Here is a 20,581-nt window from a genome sequence, read left to right on the forward strand (position 1 = left end):
TATGCATCATGCAAGGTTTTCGTCAGTATATGCATCTTACAAGGTTTTTATCAGTATATGCATCATACAAGGTTTTTGTCAGTATATGTATCTTACAAGGTTTTTGTCAGTATATGTATCTTACAAGGTTTTTGTCAGTATATGTATCATACAAGGTATTTGTCAATAAAAGTATCATACAAGGTTTTTGTCAGTGTATGTATCATACAAGGTTTTTGTCAATAAAAATATCATAAAAGGTTTTTGTCAGTATATGTATCATACAAGGTTTTTGTCAATAAAAGTATCATACAAGGTTTTTGTCAATAAAAGTGTTATGCTTATAATGTTTTTGTCAACAAAAATCATACAATATTTTTGTCAAAAAATTTGTTTTTGCAAGTTTTTGTCAATAATAATAAGCCATGAAAATCAAAAACAGGTTATTTGCATGATAAGACAAATACCACATTTCATTAGACTACATAATGTAATTTTTCTTAAATTTGTTCACAAGGTTTTTCTTCAAAATAGTCCAGAAAGTTAAGGTCCTGAAACCCATTCAAGGTATCATGTATCAGTAACTAGAACCTGATAAGGTCTTGAAACCCATTTAATGAATCCACGTATCAAAAATCTGGCCAGGTTTCACTTAAAGTGTTTTAGCCATCTGCTTACAAGAAATTGTGATTAACAGATGGACAGATAATGGATAAACAGACAGACAGATGAACAATGGTTATATAGTGTTCCATTACTGTGCAATGAAGGAAAAGGAACATGGTTATATTGTGTTCCGTTACTGTGCAATGATGGAAAAGGAACATGGCTATATAGTGTTCCATTACTGTGCAATGATCGAAAAGGAACATGGTTATATAGTGTTCCATTACTGTACAATGAAGGAAAAGGAACATTCTTATATTGCATTCTACTGGTGAGCAATAAAAGAAAAAGGAACATTATACTGCTGTCCAATAGTGTTTTAAGTTCTCTACATCTAGACTTGCATACATCTACATGATAAACATAAACTGAGATGCAACTATGCCCGTTCTGCTTGATATATGTAATACTCAGGATACTTACATTTGCTTGGTGAGTTTGATGTATGTAATACTCAGGACACTTACATTTGCTTGGTGAGTTTGATGTATGTAATACTCAGGACACTTAAATTTGCTTGACGAGTTTGATATATGTAATACTCAGGATACTTACATTTGCTTGGTGAGTTTGATGTATGTAATACTCAGGATACTTACCTTTGCTTGGTGAGTTTGATATATGTAATACTCAGGATACTTACATTTGCTTGGTGAGTTTGATATATGTAATACTCAGGATACTTACATTTGCTTGGTGAGTTTGATATATGTAATACTCAGGTCACTTACCTTTGCTTGGTGCGTTTGATATATGTAATACTCAGGTCACTTACCTTTGCTTGGTGCGTTTGATATATGTAATACTCAGGATACTTACATTTGCTTGGTGAGTTTGATACATGTAATACTCAGGATACTTACATTTGCTTGGTGAGTTTGATATATGTAATATTCAGGATACTTACATTTGCTTGGTGAGTTTGATGGATGTAATACTCAGGATACTTACCTTTGCTTGGTGAGTTTGATATATGTAATACTCAGGATACTTACATTTGCTTGGTGAGTTTGATATATGTAATACTCAGGATACTTACATTTGCTTGGTGAGTTTGATATATGTAATACTCAGGTCACTTACCTTTGCTTGGTGCGTTTGATATATGTAATACTCAGGATACTTACATTTGCTTGGTGAGTTTGATATATGTAATATTCAGGATACTTACATTTGCTTGGTGAGTTTGATGTATGTAATACTCAGGATACTTACATAGCTGCCAACCTTCCAGGCTCACAATTAGTGAAAATAGGGATAAAAAGTCGTGAATTTGGACACGAATTCGTGAATAATACTATGACAATAACTCCATCCACTCTACTCCGACCGTCAATACTACACTATAACAAGTTCTCAAAATAAAAATAAAACACTATATATATGCAGAAATATTTATTTATCAAGACATGATACTGTGGCAGAACTTCCTCAACTGCTTGATCGTAAATTTGTTCTCTAAACAATTCCGACTTCTTGCCTGCTGGTTGATCTTGGGGACTGAAATTGCTGACAAATTTTCTGCAGCCAAGGAGGCCTTAAAGTCTGTCTTATTTTTCCTCACTAAAGAAAATACTCTTTCGCTGTCACTGTTGCTGTGAGGAATGCACAGGAGCTGCAGCATTTTTGGTTCTTCCAAGGAAAATTTGGAAACGATTTTCGAGTCCGGGAACATATGTCAGAACAAATGTTTAGCATGGTCTCCAGCTGATAAAGGTAGATTGTGTTCGACACAAGAAAACTCACAAATAATGCTTAAGCGTTGGTAGCCTGTGGGTCTTCCACCAATGGTTTAAAATATTCCAGAGCTGAAATCTGCAAATTCTTAATTTTCCCAAATTCTATCTTTTTTGCAACCGACATTCTTCCTCACATTGTCTCTGCGATGGCACACTGAGTGCAAAAAGCATGAATGATAATCAGTGTTTAATGGCAGAATGCACTGCCAATTTTTGATATATTCCAAATTAAACTTCACTTTTTGAGTAATACATTTCTTTTTCCTTGGCGGTGAAGACATTTTCAAAATCTTACATCTGATGCTGAACGGTAACTCGAATCAGTGTTTTGACGCATGCGCGGAGCAAATTTCCGGTTAGGCCCCAGTTTCTCTCAAAAGCATTTGTAAAACTACTCTTATACATACAGATTAAAATAGGCTAAAATGCTTGCGACCGGGCCAACTGTACAAATCGGCTGTAGATCTACTAATATCGTGACCAGCGGTACCGGACCGTTTTGGCAACTGCGAATATCATGACTAGCGCTTAACGGGAAATCGGTTATTTTATTAAAGATTTAAAATAACTGTGGATCGGAAAATTCGTGAATTTTTGTCTTACGGCGTGAATTCGTGAATCGCTGAAAAAGTCGTGAAATTCACACCAAATTCGGGAGGGTTGGCAGCTATGTACTTACATTTGCTTGGTGAGTTTGATATATGTAATACTCAGGATACTTACATTTGCTTGGTGAGTTTGATGTATGTAATACTCAGGATACTTACATTTGCTTGGTGAGTTTGATATGCTTCTTCCGCATTCTTCAAAGCCAGCTTCTTCATGGCAGTAGCATCTGATGAATTAAAAACAAAGTTTCAAGGTAGAGGCAGACATGGAATTGGTACTATACATCACTGCTTGGAACTGCTGGAATAATGATTCTCAGTACTCTAACTTCTGCAAAGCCCCCATTAGTACGTTTTGCAAACCAACTGTCAACTTTGTGTTCTACTTCAGGGTTGTAAACTTGCTTACTCTTTGTTCTGTGCCATTGTTTAAATCTTGCCCAATCTGCATCTGGACTATAAACTTGCTTACTCTTCAGTTTTGTACCATAGTTTTAACCTACAAGCATGGTCAACATGTTGGTGACCAGACTAGTAAAACTTTTCTGATGATAGACTGGTACATAAACTTCTGAGAACAGCTTTACTTCACACAGTGACACTCACATATCTTATTTAACATCATTTTGATGTTTACTGTTTATTTTCAGCCACAAAACCGGTTTGAAAGAAATCTGTTCTGAGCACAACTGTATCAAAATATTTATTGAGAAACAACTAAATACAAAGTCCGGTCAAAATTAATTTGTACAAGTACTGTATACACACAAGCTATACCAACAAATATGCAAGTAGTGAAATCAGCCTTGACCCTCAAGGTCAAGTAGGTCTGGTTTTCAAGCAGCTTCTTCTAGTACAGACATGACCGAGGACAGATCTATACCCAGAGTTTGGCTTCACTAATATTGCAAACTGTGATTTTTTTTTCTTTATTGGTCACAACATATACCATTTGCCAATTTGTTTTGGGGCAACAACATAATTGGCTGTTAAATCCTGTAAATACAATCTTGCGTTTGGAGTGGAAAAATTGAACGACACCATGCAAAGATGCTGCAAGCTTGAACAAGAATATTGCCTTGAAAAAAAATGTTTAAGCAATCTGTATTAAAGGCTATTGACAAATTTGAGAACAAATGCAATGTTTTTTTGTTTTAAAGCAAGATTTTACTCCATGTATAAAATGCAAAGCATAATTATTCCAATTGTCTGAGTAGTATTCAAGTGTGATTTGTTTTACAAGGTGAGACAGAAAGATATTAGCTATCAGCAAAACCCAGCATAAATAAACTTTAGAACTCCTGGTTGATGGAGTTTTGTTTTGTGAAGCATGTGGGCAAATGGGGCGGGGGGTACATAATTCCTGAATGAATGAAATCAACACATGCATTATACAGGACTAATCTTTGCAACATACAATCACATAAACTGCCCAATCTTTTTCAATTTTCATTGCCAACTACAATAATAGACCTGAAAAAATACTGACTCCTTGCTTGGTGACATTCTTTGAACACTGCCAACAAAATAATGAAGTTCGTGATTTTTTGAGGTAACAATTTTTTAAAAAGCCAGCACCATCCCTGCGTGCCCTTTTTATTCAGAACAATTACATGCTGCAAGAAGTGTTTCAATGAAAACACCATGTCAATCTAACCATCCATTCAGGAGGAATGATCATAACAAGCTCATGTGGCAGCTATCCTTCGAGGTTGTATCAGTACCATTTTCAAGATGCAAGAAGCATTTCAGTGAAATCACAATTTCCATAAGACTATCTGTACATTAAGAGAAGCAATAACATATTTTGAAAGATGGTCATTGTGAATTCAGATAACCACCATGATCATTTTGGAAAAACTATATTTAACAAGAGGCCGGGGTGGGGGTCTAAAAACATCCACCTGGTCAACATCTGCCTCAATGGTCAAATCTGCTGGCCATTATCTGATGGTGAATCAACATCTTTGCACAAATCTGAAAGCTCTTAATAACAGAAAGCTTTCTATATAATTTGATCAAATTCTAAGCAGTTTTTGAAGTTTTTTTTCTAGATTTTGCAGCTACAATTGATGGTCGATTGTAGAAAATTTTACAAACCATTTATGCACTTTTTCTGTAAAGTTCGTTTAAATTCGGTTTATTAGTATTTCTGAAGTAGTTGTTTAAATGTTTTTGTTTTTATTCATGGTGGCCATATTTTGATGACAGAATAAATTTAATTATGCCAGGATGCTTTCTACCAAATTTTGTCAGTCTATTCAGAAGTCATTTAAAGCTTGTTCTATTTTCAGTAGTAGATGAATGAAACTGCAGGTATTTATGTAATAGAAGCACACTGAACATACAAATGCTAAATAGCAGTGCTGACATATGTAGCAAGATCGCACAAATTAAAACATGCAGAAATTAAAGCTTTAAGTACTTTTTGTGCTTATCCCAGGCATCAAGAGACTGGATCTGGATAGCCCTGATGCAGAGAGAGAGAGAGAGAGAGAGAAAGAGAGAGACAATCAGAGAGAAATAATTTGTGACAAAAGTCTGCTAACTACCATATTCATCAGCTGCGATGTCTACCAGCACATTCCCATCCACTTCTACTTGTGACTTGGTGGGAACTTCATCCAGCTTGTTTAAAATCTGCTGTGCCACAGTTGCCTCCCCTGTCAACTTCTTGGCCATGAAATGTGCATACAGCTCTGTTTGAGTGATGAGGAAATTCAACTTTCTCTGCTGACGCCGTGCCTAAAATGAAGCCATTATGTAATCAACCACACTAAACAAGCCACCCAAACACAGTAATCTTCCAGCTACTAATCAATCCCAAATGAAAAACCACTCTTTGACTGGGTCAAAAGATATGAAAAATAAACAAAGAGGCCCTCAAAGGGACTTGTACTCTACTGAGTGAAAATAATTTCCAGGAATTCATGATCAGACAATTTCTTCCTGTTAACTGCTGAACATACTGTAAACATCTCAGATATTTTTAAACAATAACAAGATTTTAAAATTAGCTATGGTGGACATACTGGATGCCAGATTGGCACCATTTTCTTTTAGGATAATGTAGACTTCTGGTGAAAACCCAGTCAATATGATTACCCACTCAGGGGAGGTAGGAGAGTAGTGACAACAAGATTTTCAAGACAGCAGCCTGTTCTGGCAGCCATATTGGATGTACAATTGGCACTATTTTGATTTAGGACCAACTAGGTACCATAAGACACCTACTGATAACAATGCCGTCACTGATATAGCCATCCATTTGGGTGGAATCAAAACAATACTGTCAAAATGGCTATCATGGTGGCCATAACGAAGGTCAATTTGCATCATTTTCATTTAGGTCTGACTAGATGCCATAAGAACACTTCTGATAAAAACCCAGTCTCAAAGGGACTTTCCTTTAAGAAGCCGTAACCATTTTCAAGACGGTAACCATGGTGGCCATATTGGAGGGCAGAGCAGCACCATTTTAAATTAGGACAAAAAGACATATTGTGAAATTTTCTGGTGACATAGCCTTCTGGAAAAGTAACAGGATTTTCAAAATGGCTGCCATGGTGGCCATATTGGATATCAGATGCATACTATTTCCATTTAGGACCAAATAAACATCGCAAGTCTCATCATGTATTTACCATCAGAGAAAGTAAGATCATTTCAGTCAAAATATAACTCCTGAAATCTAGATGAACCCAGTAAAACATCTAAGACCTACTACCTAATTGAATATGGACAAAGTCAAACCAATTTCAGTCATCGTTTTGGCAAAAAGTGAAATGCAAGAACCAATACTTTACCTCCTTGAGTTCCAGATCCATTTTTCTTTGTTCCAGAGCTTCTTTCTCCACCCTCTTCCTATGCTCCTTTTCCACTTTCTCAAACCTCTTCCAGTACACCAGCATCTCACGAGTTAATCTCCGTGCACGTGATGGGACCTCCTTCATAGTCTTCTGTGACTGTATGGCGGCTCTCTTGCACTCCCTCATACACTGCTGTGAGATCTGCAATGATAAATAATGAGGGTCTGAGTTTTTAACAACTTTATAACAAGAGTACTGCAAATGGCATTGTATGCACCTTTTGCCATGTTTGGTATGTGGTCTTGAACTAAACATAATGCAAGTAAACCATTAGTTTCTCATTAGACTAACCCTAACTTAGCCATTTTACTTTAAACCCCAGACTATACAGGTTACTTTCTTACCCTAAGTGACAGATATTCACAAAGTCCGGACAAAGAACTTCATCTAGAATAAAAACTATTCTGCAAAACCCTTTTCAAGCCAGAATGAATAACTTTACTTCCTTTTTTTGTGTACAATAGACCTCCATTTTCTGCCCAACTTCACTGAATCTAAAATGAAACCTGGATCCAGTTCAAATCTGGACAAGCCAATATTTGGATTAGACCGTAGCAGTCATCTTTTCATGTTTTTTGCTCTCTAGATCCACAATTTAAGCATCATTTCAGTAAGACTTATGGTCAAATCATAAGGACTTGAGAACTGGGGAATTCATTATTTATCTGCATGCAGCATGAAACTGAGAATCACTATAGTCATGAAAATCATGCCAAAATCGTGAGGGTTGGAAGGTCTGCATAATGCACTGGCAGATGTGGGACTGTGCAGTTTGTTACGAGAAATCAGTAGAACAAACATCCTAGACCCTAATATGCAGTTGTTTTTGTGCAGTTGGATGCAACTTGTAAACAAGTATATATAGTACATGGGAATATTCTATCCTTTAAGTAAAATCAACAAAGATCCTTATCCACTGTAACAAAATTTTTGCAACAAGAAAAGCATATCAGGGACTATGTTGTTTGGTCTACTGATTACTCCTTACAAACTGCAGAGGCCCAGACCTGCCGGCGCATTACAATGGCAGATTTGGGTCTGTGCAGTCTGTAGCTGGACTCGACTTACAAGCGAGTGTATATGGTAATCATTAAAAACTGTATTGCCAAGCTTTAGATTCATGAAAATAAAGCACTGATATGAACTAATACAAACTTTCCACTAAATGCAATGGCTGACACAACAGAACATTCTCCAAAAACAATCACATTTTTCAGATTTTTCTGATAATTTATCTTATGGAAAGATGTACATAATAAAGATGGTACTCATAGTATTCTCTATGTCAATAATTACTTACTTTTTTCAAAGACTGAAGCATTTCTTTTCTAGCTGATGCTTTCTGTTTCTGCGCCTGGAATAATACACGATTATCACAATGAACAACAGGAACTGAACAAAATTGAATTTCCCTTTTATCTTTGAAACCAATAAAACTATATATCCCATCCACGATTATATTATTATGCACAAAGTATTCTTTCTAAATGTTTTTGCAATTCTTTTTGCTTAAATGTTTACAACTTAACTTTTAAACTGTACCATACAGCCTGTATTGTGCCAATGCCCCATTACACCCTAAATATATATACGGTTTTAAAAATCTATTTGAATGCTATATGTAGGTTTATTGCATTCTGTAATTTACCCTGGATGATAAAGAAACAGACTAAATTTAGGTACACACATAGAAGATTTTCCAGCTGAGGTGAGCTTTAATTTATAATTACAAAATATGTTGATAACAGCATTAACTTTTGAAACGTTAGAAACATGTTCATTCTCAAGTAAAAGGATTTCAGCAGAAGAAGCCCAAGTGAGCTTGAGATCGCTGTGGGCTGACACTGGCATAAGAGCTGAACGCAAGAGCACATTTCAAGAAATCGTGCTCAGTGGGATGCATTCTGAAGAATTTTTATCCAATGCATAATTGCTTATGTAATGAAAACATCTGCTTCAAGGTTTCTTTTCTTTTTCTATCTTCATATCTGATAGCACATTCATATCAAAATAATTTGTCCAATGCTTATTGCCAATATGCTATACATATTAGAATTCAGAATTTTTTAAAATGAAGTTACTTCTAAGGCCACTGGAGTGGTTTTGGAGAAGCAGTTCAAAGGTTTTTATGTTGTTATTATTATATCTGTTGGTAGATAAGAATCATTTATGTTAACTTGAAAGCCCTTTATGTGAGTGTGTTGCTTTTTGTGAAATCTGATACAATTCTTTTGAACATTTGAAGGTTTTCCTATATTTAGTAACGGGAGCCATATCTGAAACCAAATCAGCAATGCTAGTACAAACATGAAACCTTTTCTAAGATGTCATTTAAAGGTTTTTCTATTTTCAGTAATGGCTGCTATATTTGATGGCAAATCAACATTTGTACTTGTCTGAAATATGGTAATTAGCAGTAATTTATTTTTCATGTGGCCAGTAGTCTGATTAAAAGATGTGCTGCACATCTTAGCTGTGTTTATTGTGCAGAAACAAAAATAGGGATAGACATGAATGGACCAACAGAAGATATCACAACAGGGAATGTTCTACTTTATGGCAGAATTGAAAGTCTTTTGTGCCAGAATGTCAAATTTGGTCAAATCTGTGAAGTGATCTGTTGACAATAAGTGGTGGATTGGCATCATTTGTATGAACTTGAAAGCTCCTCATGCCAGGATACAATCTGGCAGATTTGGTTAAAATTTGTACAGCAGTTTTAGGAGGTTTAAATGGGCAAATGTTGATTTATGACAAGTGAAGCACAATGCAGAGTGGACAAAGGGTCATACTAATAGCTCACATGGTCTTGATAGCAGATAAGCTCAAGAGTGAAGTACTATTTCATTTGAAAATCACCTATTTTTCCTTATTTATAATTTTACCTTTGGAATTTCTTTCTTGGCTATAGATATCCAGATCTTGCGACGTTTGGCATCAGCCTGTTCAGGTGTCAGTTTCTTGTGTTTACCTCCCTTTGCTTGTTTCTGTTGATGGGCGAGGATAGCCTCTAATACAGCTGGGTCAATCTCACCTGAGCTCTGAAAGATTACATTTAAAAATTCTCCCATGAATTTTTTGTTTTGTTTCGGTGGCTTAATTGTTGTGGAAGAAATCAAGCTATACTGGCATCTTTTTCTGCCATTTTGAAGTTGAATATCTCCTTATTTCTTTGAATTCAATAATTTTCATAAGCATGTTATTTCACTTCCTCTCCTTTACAGTTTTAACTAGATTTTACTTGAGAGGATTCAATGCACAGAAAACAACAATATACAAATAAGAAATTACATTATTGAAAAATAAATTAGGTTTTCAAATTCTTCCTTGTAATAACAACAAAATCTGTGAAAACTTGTATTCTATGAATAAAAATAAATTCACAATAGTAAATACGAATCATTCCTGGAGATCATAAAACTAGATGCTTGAGTTTGAAATTGAATTTCCCCCATTAGCCAATCAGAATTAAACTTCAAAAAGGAAAATCATTTGTGAAACAAAATCACAAGCAAAACAGTTTGATTTCCAGTCACGAATTCAAATTAGCACAAAAGATGTCTTCTTTTCCTTTCTTCTCTTGCTTAAGAACCGAAATCTGTCAAAAAAAATGTTAAATGTGCAAAATTTAGGTTCACATAGCTGCCAACTTTCCAGGCTCACAATTAGTGAAAGTAGGGATAAAAAGTCGTGAATTTAGACAAGAATTCGTGAAAAATACCATGACAGTAACTCCATCCACTCTGACCGTCAATACTACACTATATCAAGTTCGCAATATAAAGCTAAAACACTACTTATATGCAGAAATATTTATTTATCAAGACATGATACTGTGACAGACTTAAACTTCCTCAACTGCTTGATCGTAAATTTGTTTTCTAAACAGTTCAGACTTCTTGCCGGCTAAAGTCTTATTTTTCCTCACAAGAGAAAATACACTTCACTTGCACTGTTGCTGTGAGGAATGCACAGGAGCTGCAGCACTTTTGGTCCTTCCACAGGAAAATTTGGAATCGATTTTCAAGTCTGGCAACATTTGTCAGAACAAATGTTTAGCATGGTCTCCAGCTGATAAAGGTAGATTGTGTTAGACAAGAAAACTCACAAATAATGCTTCAGTGTTGGTAGCCTGCATTTCCTCCGCCAATTGTTTAAAATATTCCGGAGCTGAAATCTGCGAATTCTTAATTTTCCCAACTTCTATGTGTTTTATGCAACCAACGTGCTTCCTCACATCGTCTTTGCGATGGCGCACCGAGTGCAAAAAGCATGATGAATATCAATGTTTAATGGCAGAATGCACGGCCAATTTTTGATTTATTCCAAATTAAACTTCACTTTTTGAGTAATAGAGTTCATTTTTTCTTAGTGGTGAAGACGTTTTCAAAATCGTACATGCGATGCTGAACCGTAACTCAAATCAGTGTTGGTGACGCTTGCGCGGAGCAAAATTCCGGTTAGGCCCTGGTTTCTCTCAAAAACATTTGTAAAACTACTCTTATACATACAGATTAAAATAGGCTAAAATGCTTGCTACCGGGCCAACTGTACTAATTGGCTGTAGATCTACTAATATCGCGTCCAGCAGTACCGAACCGTTTCTGCAACTGCGAATATCATGACTAGTGCTTAATAGGAAATCGGTTATTTTATTAAAAATTTAAAATAATTGAGGATTGGAGTGACATAAAATTCAGGATTGAAACCATGTTAAAAATGTGATCTGGAGGCAATGGAGTGGAAGGAAGCAAACAAAATTTCACATCTCGGTAAAGGCAACTTTGGTGGAAACCTTGTAGCCAATCAGTGAGTCATTAACAATTTTATGTTTTCACATCGGACTTCCTTTTCTTTATTTTAAAAGCCATTATATATTCTTACAACTTTCTAAGATCCTTGAATTGTATCTTGAAGGGCTACATATTTTTTCCCATTATATCCATAGAATTTTATATTGTAACTACCACTAGGCAGACATGAAAGTGATGACTAGCCCATAACCCTATACATATATAAATGCTATTTGAATTTTATATTACCAAATGAATAATAATTGCCACAAAATTCAAATAATAATAAAGGCAAGGTGAATGTTTTATAGAGTCAGTAATTGCCATTATCTTTTCATTATCTTAATAAAAATTTGCATATCAAGATATTATTTGCATATCAAGATATTATTTTTAATTCTTTGATGTGCTATAACCTAAACTTTTAAAAAGGAAAGAATTTCAGAATAATAAAAGATTTTTTTAAACACCAAATATTTTGCAATCATATGATGATTAGTCTGTGTGAGTGATTCGGATTTTTAACGTAGCTTTAACAATTTTTCAGTCATATCACTACGATGTCTGCAGTGTGGCAGTTCATAGTGATGTCTAACACTGGGGCATCATGCCGCAGACATATAGAAGGATGTCCCATCCAGTCACATTATCCTGAAACCAGGTCTAACAGTCCTAACACTAACCTCTTATTGCTGAGCACCTAGGGAGGCAGCTGATCGTACCATATGATGATTAAAGTTTTCAAATCAATTATCTCATGTAATACGTCCAAGATTCATATCAATCCTTTATTATGAAATATATCTATTCATTCATTGTGAGAAATATTTAATTTAAAAATACATCAAAAATTTATTTTATGACACCAACAATTCGACTACACAACCTTCAAATATTTGTTTTAAAAATTTTAATTTATAATAAGATAAACATTTTGTTGGTCATGGTATTAAGATGATGAAACTAAATTCCAATAATTATTACCAAAATAAATATTATGTATTACGTACAAGGTTCATATTTGCTGAGGAGCATCACAGAGTTAGAAGCTCCTATTAATTTATTGTGTGCAAGTAGTGTGAACATGTGAGGCTATGCCACGAAAGACAATGATGTTTGTTTGTAAGACCTTGTCTTGAAATTTAGGAAAGATAAAAGAATGCCAAGTCAAACCCATTTTATCTCGATTATTTTGGGGCTGTAAATAAAACCGTTGACACTACCAAGGTCAGTGATATCAGGGTTGACAAAAACTAACATAATCTTAAATATGTCCTTGACTATTATTCCTGTCTCTTACTCATAGGTCTGATGGATTATTAGTAAACAAACAGGTCATAGTTTTAAGAATAATTATTGCACAATTTGTATAGTTTTACAAGATTAATTATTGCATTATTTGTATAGTTTTACAAGATTAATTATTGCATTATTTGTATAGTTTTACAAGATTAATTACTACATTATATGTGTAGTTTTACAAGATTAATTACTGCATTATTTGTATAGTTTTACAAGATTAATTACTACATTATATGTGTAGTTTTACAAGATTAATTACTGCATTATTTGTGTAGTTTTACAAGATTAATTACTGCATTATTTGTGTAGTTTTACAAGATTAATTACTGCATTATTTGTATAGTTTTACAAGATTAATTACTGCATTATTTGTGTAGTTTTACAAGATTAATTACTACATTATATGTGTAGTTTTACAAGATTAATTACTGCATTATTTGTGTAGTTTTACAAGATTAATTACTACATTATATGTGTAGTTTTACAAGATTAATTACTGCATTATTTGTATAGTTTTACAAGATTAATTACTGCATTATTTGTGTAGTTTTACAAGATTAATTACTACATTATATGTGTAGTTTTACAAGATTAATTACTGCATTATTTGTGTAGTTTTACAAGATTAATTACTGCATTATTTGTGTAGTTTTACAAGATTAATTACTACATTATATGTGTAGTTTTACAAGATTAATTACTGCATTATTTGTATAGTTTTACAAGATTAATTACTGCATTATTTGTGTAGTTTTACAAGATTAATTACTACATTATATGTGTAGTTTTACAAGATTAATTACTGCATTATTTGTGTAGTTTTACAAGATTAATTACTACATTATATGTGTAGTTTTACAAGATTAATTACTGCATTATTTGTATAGTTTTACAAGATTAATTACTACATTATATGTGTAGTTTTACAAGATTAATTACTACATTATATGTGTAGTTTTACAAGATTAATTACTGCATTATTTGTATAGTTTTACAAGATTAATTACATTATATGTGTAGTTTTACAAGATTAATTACTGCATTATTTGTGTAGTTTTACAAGATTAATTACTGCATTATTTGTGTAGTTTTACAAGATTAATTACTACATTATATGTGTAGTTTTACAAGATTAATTACTGCATTATTTGTGTAGTTTTACAAGATTAATTACTGCATTATTTGTATAGTTTTACAAGATTAATTACTGCATTATTTGTGTAGTTTTACAAGATTAATTACTGCATTATTTGTGTAGTTTTACAAGATTAATTACTGCATTATTTGTGTAGTTTTACAAGATTAATTACTGCATTATTTGTGTAGTTTTACAAGATTAATTACTGCATTATTTGTGTAGTTTTACAAGATTAATTACTGCATTATTTGTGTAGTTTTACAAGATTAATTAGTGCATTATTTGTGTAGTTTTACAAGATTAATTACTACATTATTTGTGTAGTTTTACAAGATTAATTACTACATTATATGTGTAGTTTTACAAGATTAATTACTGCATTATTTGTGTAGTTTTACTAGATTAATTACTGCATTATTTGTGTAGTTTTACAAGATTAATTACTGCTATAATTACATAGTTTTACTTCAGTAACAAGCATTGTGATTTCACAACTTACAGAATTCAGACTCCAGTTGCACATAGCAGACAATACAAAAAGTAGGGTGTTTTTAATAAATTACTCGTGCATGTGTACATGTCTGAAATAAAGGTACAATATATAATCAATTTTTTCTTTTTCAATTCAAATCAATGAATGTTTTGCATTCTCAGTAAACAAAATAACCATACCACCTCAAGAAGTTTTAAAAAATGAAAATTTATCTAAACTTGATCACCTTCATGTAAGCAAAATGGATCTCCTTGTCTTTGCCGATGGGAAATACGATATACATGTACTGACAGCTGTCATGAATCTAACTAGATATTATTTTATGGAAATTTATACACTGTAATGTGTCACTATAGACAAAGTTTATGGGCTGAATAAGAATCAGAATTGAAAAAATGTTAATAAACATCCGACCTCACCTAATATCTTGTAACGGCTATAAGAAATGATTGGGTTTTATTGTATTTCATGTTTTCTGACTTTGGAAAATTATTATAGTAGCCACTAATCAGCAGGCCTAGAAAACTTATATGATGCTACATCAAGTCATGCCTGCATAAAATTGATAGGAAAATGATTTTATTTTCTAAATAATTGTGACTATTATAATCGTTATGCATTTAATCCACTGACAGATGACACAAAACTACAGCATGGATGAAATTTGACCTGGTACTCGCCTTTTGTATTTCTAGCCACATTACACAAATCTCATAACCCACGTCATGACATCAGAGATCCAATAATCATGTGATATGAATAATAAACCACCTTCCAATATTGATACAAAAAAATATTACATTAAAGTTACATACTATTGGTAAAAGAACGAAAGGACACATAATTGTCAATATATTATTCTGAGAACAATGACTAAAAACCTGTCGCTGTCGGAGCAACTTGGAGAAAGTCAGATTCATAAAGGATGGAGCACATGTCAATGATGATTTTGCTGTATTACATGAATACTGCATTAACAGGTGCTCTCTGCAAAAAGTCGATGCAAGCTGTTCTGCTGTATTGTCTCTACCCACATTTTAAGAATTTCAGTTTCACAAAATATATAGGATTGTACTTTTTAAGTATTTTTTTTAGTGTTGACTTGCGACTAGTAGCAAAATGTAACTAAAATTTGCTGCTTTTACTGATCATTTCTTGTAAAATTTCTCCAAGATGGACATTAATAGTTCACATCGTTGAAATTAAGTAGGTCCTCTCATTACTTTGGACTGAAACTTATGCCAGATATAATGATGTTATCATCTTAACATTGACCAAGTGAGGAAAAATTAGCACAACAATAGAGGACCTTTTCAGGACTGGACCAAAACACTCGACATACACTCGACACTTGAGATAAATGAAGTTGAGATAAAGAGGTTGACCTTGATTCACATTACAAACCCTGTCTATGTCCTTTAAGTTCACACAAGTTTGTAATTTATCCCTGAATATGTTACCATAGCAAATCAATTTTCCTGGAGAAGGAAATATCATGGAAGAAAGAGATGAACAAAATGCTGGATAATATATTTGATGGGCCCAGTTTTCTGGTGGCAATATTAATCAGATTCCGGGGAATTAATAAACTCCCCCATTACCTCATCATCTTCCCCTTCTCCATTTTCTATAATTTTCTCCTTCTTCATCTTCTTCAACTTTGCTGAAATTATAAGTAAACTTCATGAGATATTGTTTTGACATAATTTTCACAGTGAAATGTAAAGAATTATGCACATTTCACAAGATCAATTCAATTTCTCAACAGAACTTTACTCCTGCAGTTATATTTTTTGATACGGGCAAAATTTATGCCATCAGTACATTTCAATGAAACACGAATTCCAAATTTTGCAGTTATAGGTTTTGTAGGGACAGGGCCACGTGTTTTGAAGTAAAAACCTTTAAAAGAAAATAGAAATTCATTAATCACATGCTGTCTACACTTCTTACAGATCCTAGAGTTACTGAAGCTCAAAATACAAGCCACCTTTATCCACACTTTAGTTTAGCACTGACTGAAATTCCTTGAGAAAATGTGAAACAGTTGGTCATGATGCACAAAATGTGACCTTATAATAGACATATGGTGTAAAACATGTAGACATCATATAAGAAAAACCTAATTTTTCCTATAGTATTAAGATGTGCTAAAGATTTTTTATTTAATTAAATCATTTTTGATGACCAGGATTTAAATTTGTTTCCCTGAACAAGGTTAGTTTTTATATATATATATATATATATATATATATATATATATATATGATTCTGAAAACCTACTATCAAGCGATGGACAGAGATGGATATTAGCTTTGTTTATGTTTTGTTCAATTGGGAGATTGTCTGGTGAAATTCTTGTCTGATTTGTCTGAAGAGACCATAAAGGAAACTTTTAAAAGCTGTGTTAAGTCATACCAGAGTTGAACAGCTTTAAAAAAAATTTCAAACAGGTGATTCTTTTGGCACCAAATATGAAATTTTAAGAAACGAAAAGAGGGCTCAGTTCTTTAAACCACTTTGCTTGATTGGATAGATTCCTGATTTAGGTTGTTGTTGTTGTTGTAGGGTTTAACGCCATTTTTCAGCACACGATAGGCAATACATGGCGGCCAGTATTAATGGTGGAGGAAGAACCCGGGAAAACACCGGAAAGAACCACCGACCCTCGAGAAGCTACTGGCAAGCTTTCTCACATACCCACATTGGCTGAATCCGAGACTCGAACCTACGCAGACAGAGGTGAGATGGCAGTGATCCATAATGGAGAGCGCTTTAGACCACTCGGCCACTCTGGGCCCCCCTGATTTAGGTATAAATGAAGGAAGGATGTAATGAAATCACATGCAGGTTTAAGTGATATCACTTGAAATTTGTCTTTATTCAAACACTAATATAGTATTTAAATAGTTTTTTGGGGAAGTAAAAGTAATTTTGATTAATACTTACCTCCTGTTATTGCATTGCTGTTTTTCCTGGTGCTTGTCCCTGGTCTAAAATAAATATTCTCTTCTCCAATTAGTAATTGGAGGTCCAAAACAAAAACAATGATCTCAGTTTGATCCCTCAGCTGTTTCCTTTCAAACAGGATATCATACCTTGAAGACTGAAGAACATCCGAGTGGGAAGGGAGGAAGAGGGAATTAATAGAAGGGAATAATTACATAATCAAAATTAGTTGTATCCCACCATAAAAAAACCTACATGATGTGTTATTATTGCATTGCTGAATATGCCAGCCCAGCGGGAGTCTGACTCCCTAAAGCTAAGCCATCGAGGGCGATTCTGCCATTGCTGTGGTTGGGTGTTTTGAAATAATCTACCAACAGGCTGAGGTAGATGTACCAAGACTGTTGGGGTCACAGGGGAATATCAACATAATCTGTGACATTAAAGTCTGGACTATGTGAAGAACCTGAGGGATCTCACTGACCTATACAAATGATAGGCATACAGACAATCCCACTTCAGACACTGCGCATGTCCCCGCTTCTGGACTGGAGAGTCTCTGCTACCAACTAGCTCATACACCATTCTATAAGGACCACACAAATCTTTTTGGACAGGACATTTGCCAGGAAATTTCCCCTGCCTGGAATGTGACAGATTCTGAGTGATCTTCGAGGTGACTGACCAAAAGAGGAGATTCCAGACTATGCTATGAGAGAAAAGATATGTTCCTGATGATGGAAACCCAAACTGTCCCTTGACTGGTGAGGAAATTCATCTCGTAAACTAAATACTTAAAAGGGATAAGATCCAAATTCTCTGGGGATTAGTTTGTGTCAGGTCCCTTACAAGGGTACATATGAGGATGTTGTACATGAAACAGTTGTTATAATACTGGATGATGGGACACCTAAATACATCAAGCGAGATACTATTGCTCAGATCACACTGGTAAAGGCTTTGTTGGCAAGAGGTAAGTCTTGGTGAAAGAAACTCAAATATAATGATCTTCAGGTTCAGACAGATCAGGAATTTCTTGATGAACAGAAATACGGGGATGTGAAGGCAGACATCCTAAAGATGTTTGGAGACCACTAAGTTGATCGACCTTATGGCATTCCTGATTTCTGCAGATGATTCCATTTTTAAATGATCTTCCTGAGGAAACTTGTTTTATGAAGAATGCCAAGTCAAAACTTTCCCCCGTTTTTGAAACTAGAATAATCCAGGAAAATAATTTCCAGCCTTAGATGTTTGTCAAACTTGTTACTGTGCCCTTCCTAAGAGCAGCTGCAACTCTTCCACTAATGATACCACTTGGGACCAAAGGAACCCAATGTTTTTTTTTTGAAAATTACTAAGGATCATGGAAGCAAAACCAGTAATCCTCCTTTGTAGTGGAAATACTCTCTCATATTGTCCAAGAGATCTGACCAACCCTCTTAATAGAAGCCAGGCTAGTACCTACTGAGGCATCAGGAAGAGAAGGACTTGGCAGGAGAGGAGGTAACTCCTAGGGCTGACTGCTTCTTTCCTTAAGAAAGAGGGCAGGGTTTACTATGGCCCTTCAAGCCACCTTCTTCTGCTAAGGATGGACAGTAGTAAATTTTAAAATGGGTTTAATGGAACTGCTCTCCTGCTTAAAATGTTTGGAAGGATAAACTGAAGTTGCAGCATGGAGGTACTTCAAGTTTGGGCAGGGACTGGTGCTGTTGATACCCATACCTTGTGAATCCACCATAAGAATAACCCTCCTAAAAATGTCTTTGCATGAAGCAAAACCTCTGATGTTTCCGAAGTGGCATCCCTCTGGATATAAAAAATTTGGCAGAGAGCGTAAAGGACATCGAAAGATTCGGATTGTTAACGTAGCTTTAAAAACATTTCAGTCATATCGCTGGACATCAAAAGCATATGATCTCTGACAATCTCTACAATGATGTTGGAGACAACAATTCCTCCTTTAACAGAATGAAATAAAGAGCCAAAAGAAAAAAGACTGGCACGAGAGGCTACAATAACAAGTACCCATTGATATCTTTACCATGGAAAGACCGGAGTCTAAGGTGGGGGGTCTTAAGGAATGAACAGGTTCATGGACTTGATGTGGGAACCAGGGGCTAAAGCAAAGAAGAGAGGACAGGTAACCGCTTCTGCTTTCTAGTCACCTTTTGTCCTCGTGACAACTTCTGGGTAAGCTCTCTTGCCATTACTGAGTGAAGATATGACAGAAGGACCAATTTAGTTTGTGCCCCACCAAACTGGAGGGTACCAGTTTCCAAAGATTGTGAGCATTTTAAACATATATTTAGGGATGGTTTACAACCTAGTCAACTGTCCGAACTTTGCCTTCTTCTGTCACCTGACCTCTAGGGTGGGGTAAATATGGGACCACCTCAAATAGAAGTGTCAGACATGCCCACCAAAATTTTGACTTTTTTGTCTAGTCTTTGCTTCCAGGAGCCAGGACCATCCCTCCTTGAAGAAGTGGACTTCATGATTGGGGAATTGTCCTATCTCTCTACTTCCTGTGAATGTGGAGGCAGAATGGGACATCAGAAAGGGAGGAGACTGAACTGACCCATTATTTCTGTCTCCCTGATGAAATAGACTGATAATCCATTCTTGAAGTATGAGAACAACAGTAGCCTCCTCCTCCATAACAAGGAATGGGAAGGGTGTATAGCCTGCTCAGTTAAATGAACACCTGTAGAGCCATGGGAAATTCATTCATGGTGTCATCTGAGAAAAGGAAGATGTAAGTGGGTAGTGGGACTCCATAGGGGTTAAACATAGACATGGGTTTTGACCCAATCCCTTTCCCTTGTTTGGTAATCAAAATCTTTCCCACTGGAACTGAATGGAAATAGAGAGGGTGTTGGTGTCAACACGATCCTTTTCCACAGATCAGATATCAAGACGTAAGACCGGTACTTTAACCTGGAACACAATGATTGGTGACAGAAACCAAGAGATCAGTACCAGGTCACCATACACAGCAACCAACGTCCAGTCCCCAGTGACTGAGACTGTTATACTGTCTTG

At 34.9% G+C, this 20,581-nt stretch overlaps 1 protein-coding gene across 1 annotated transcript in view; it reads right to left on the reverse strand.

Annotated features, from left to right (window-relative positions):
* Positions 1-20,581, reverse strand: part of LOC149808564 (chromatin-remodeling ATPase INO80-like) — a 172,678-nt gene that overhangs the window by 133,548 nt on the left and 18,549 nt on the right. The window contains exons 6-11 of the mRNA XM_089979145.1: positions 16,189-16,250; positions 9,747-9,902; positions 8,162-8,215; positions 6,799-7,002; positions 5,545-5,737; positions 3,152-3,219 (exon numbers count right to left, since the gene is read on the reverse strand). Coding sequence (XP_089835271.1) covers positions 3,152-3,219; positions 5,545-5,737; positions 6,799-7,002; positions 8,162-8,215; positions 9,747-9,902; positions 16,189-16,250 — 737 coding nt within the window. The remainder of the gene's footprint in view (positions 1-3,151; positions 3,220-5,544; positions 5,738-6,798; positions 7,003-8,161; positions 8,216-9,746; positions 9,903-16,188; positions 16,251-20,581) is intronic.

Source organism: Sinohyriopsis cumingii, chromosome 1 (genome assembly GCF_028554795.1).
Source record: "Sinohyriopsis cumingii isolate HCF-2022 chromosome 1, ASM2855479v2, whole genome shotgun sequence".
In the NCBI taxonomy this organism is placed as follows: Eukaryota; Metazoa; Mollusca; class Bivalvia; order Unionida; family Unionidae; genus Sinohyriopsis; species Sinohyriopsis cumingii.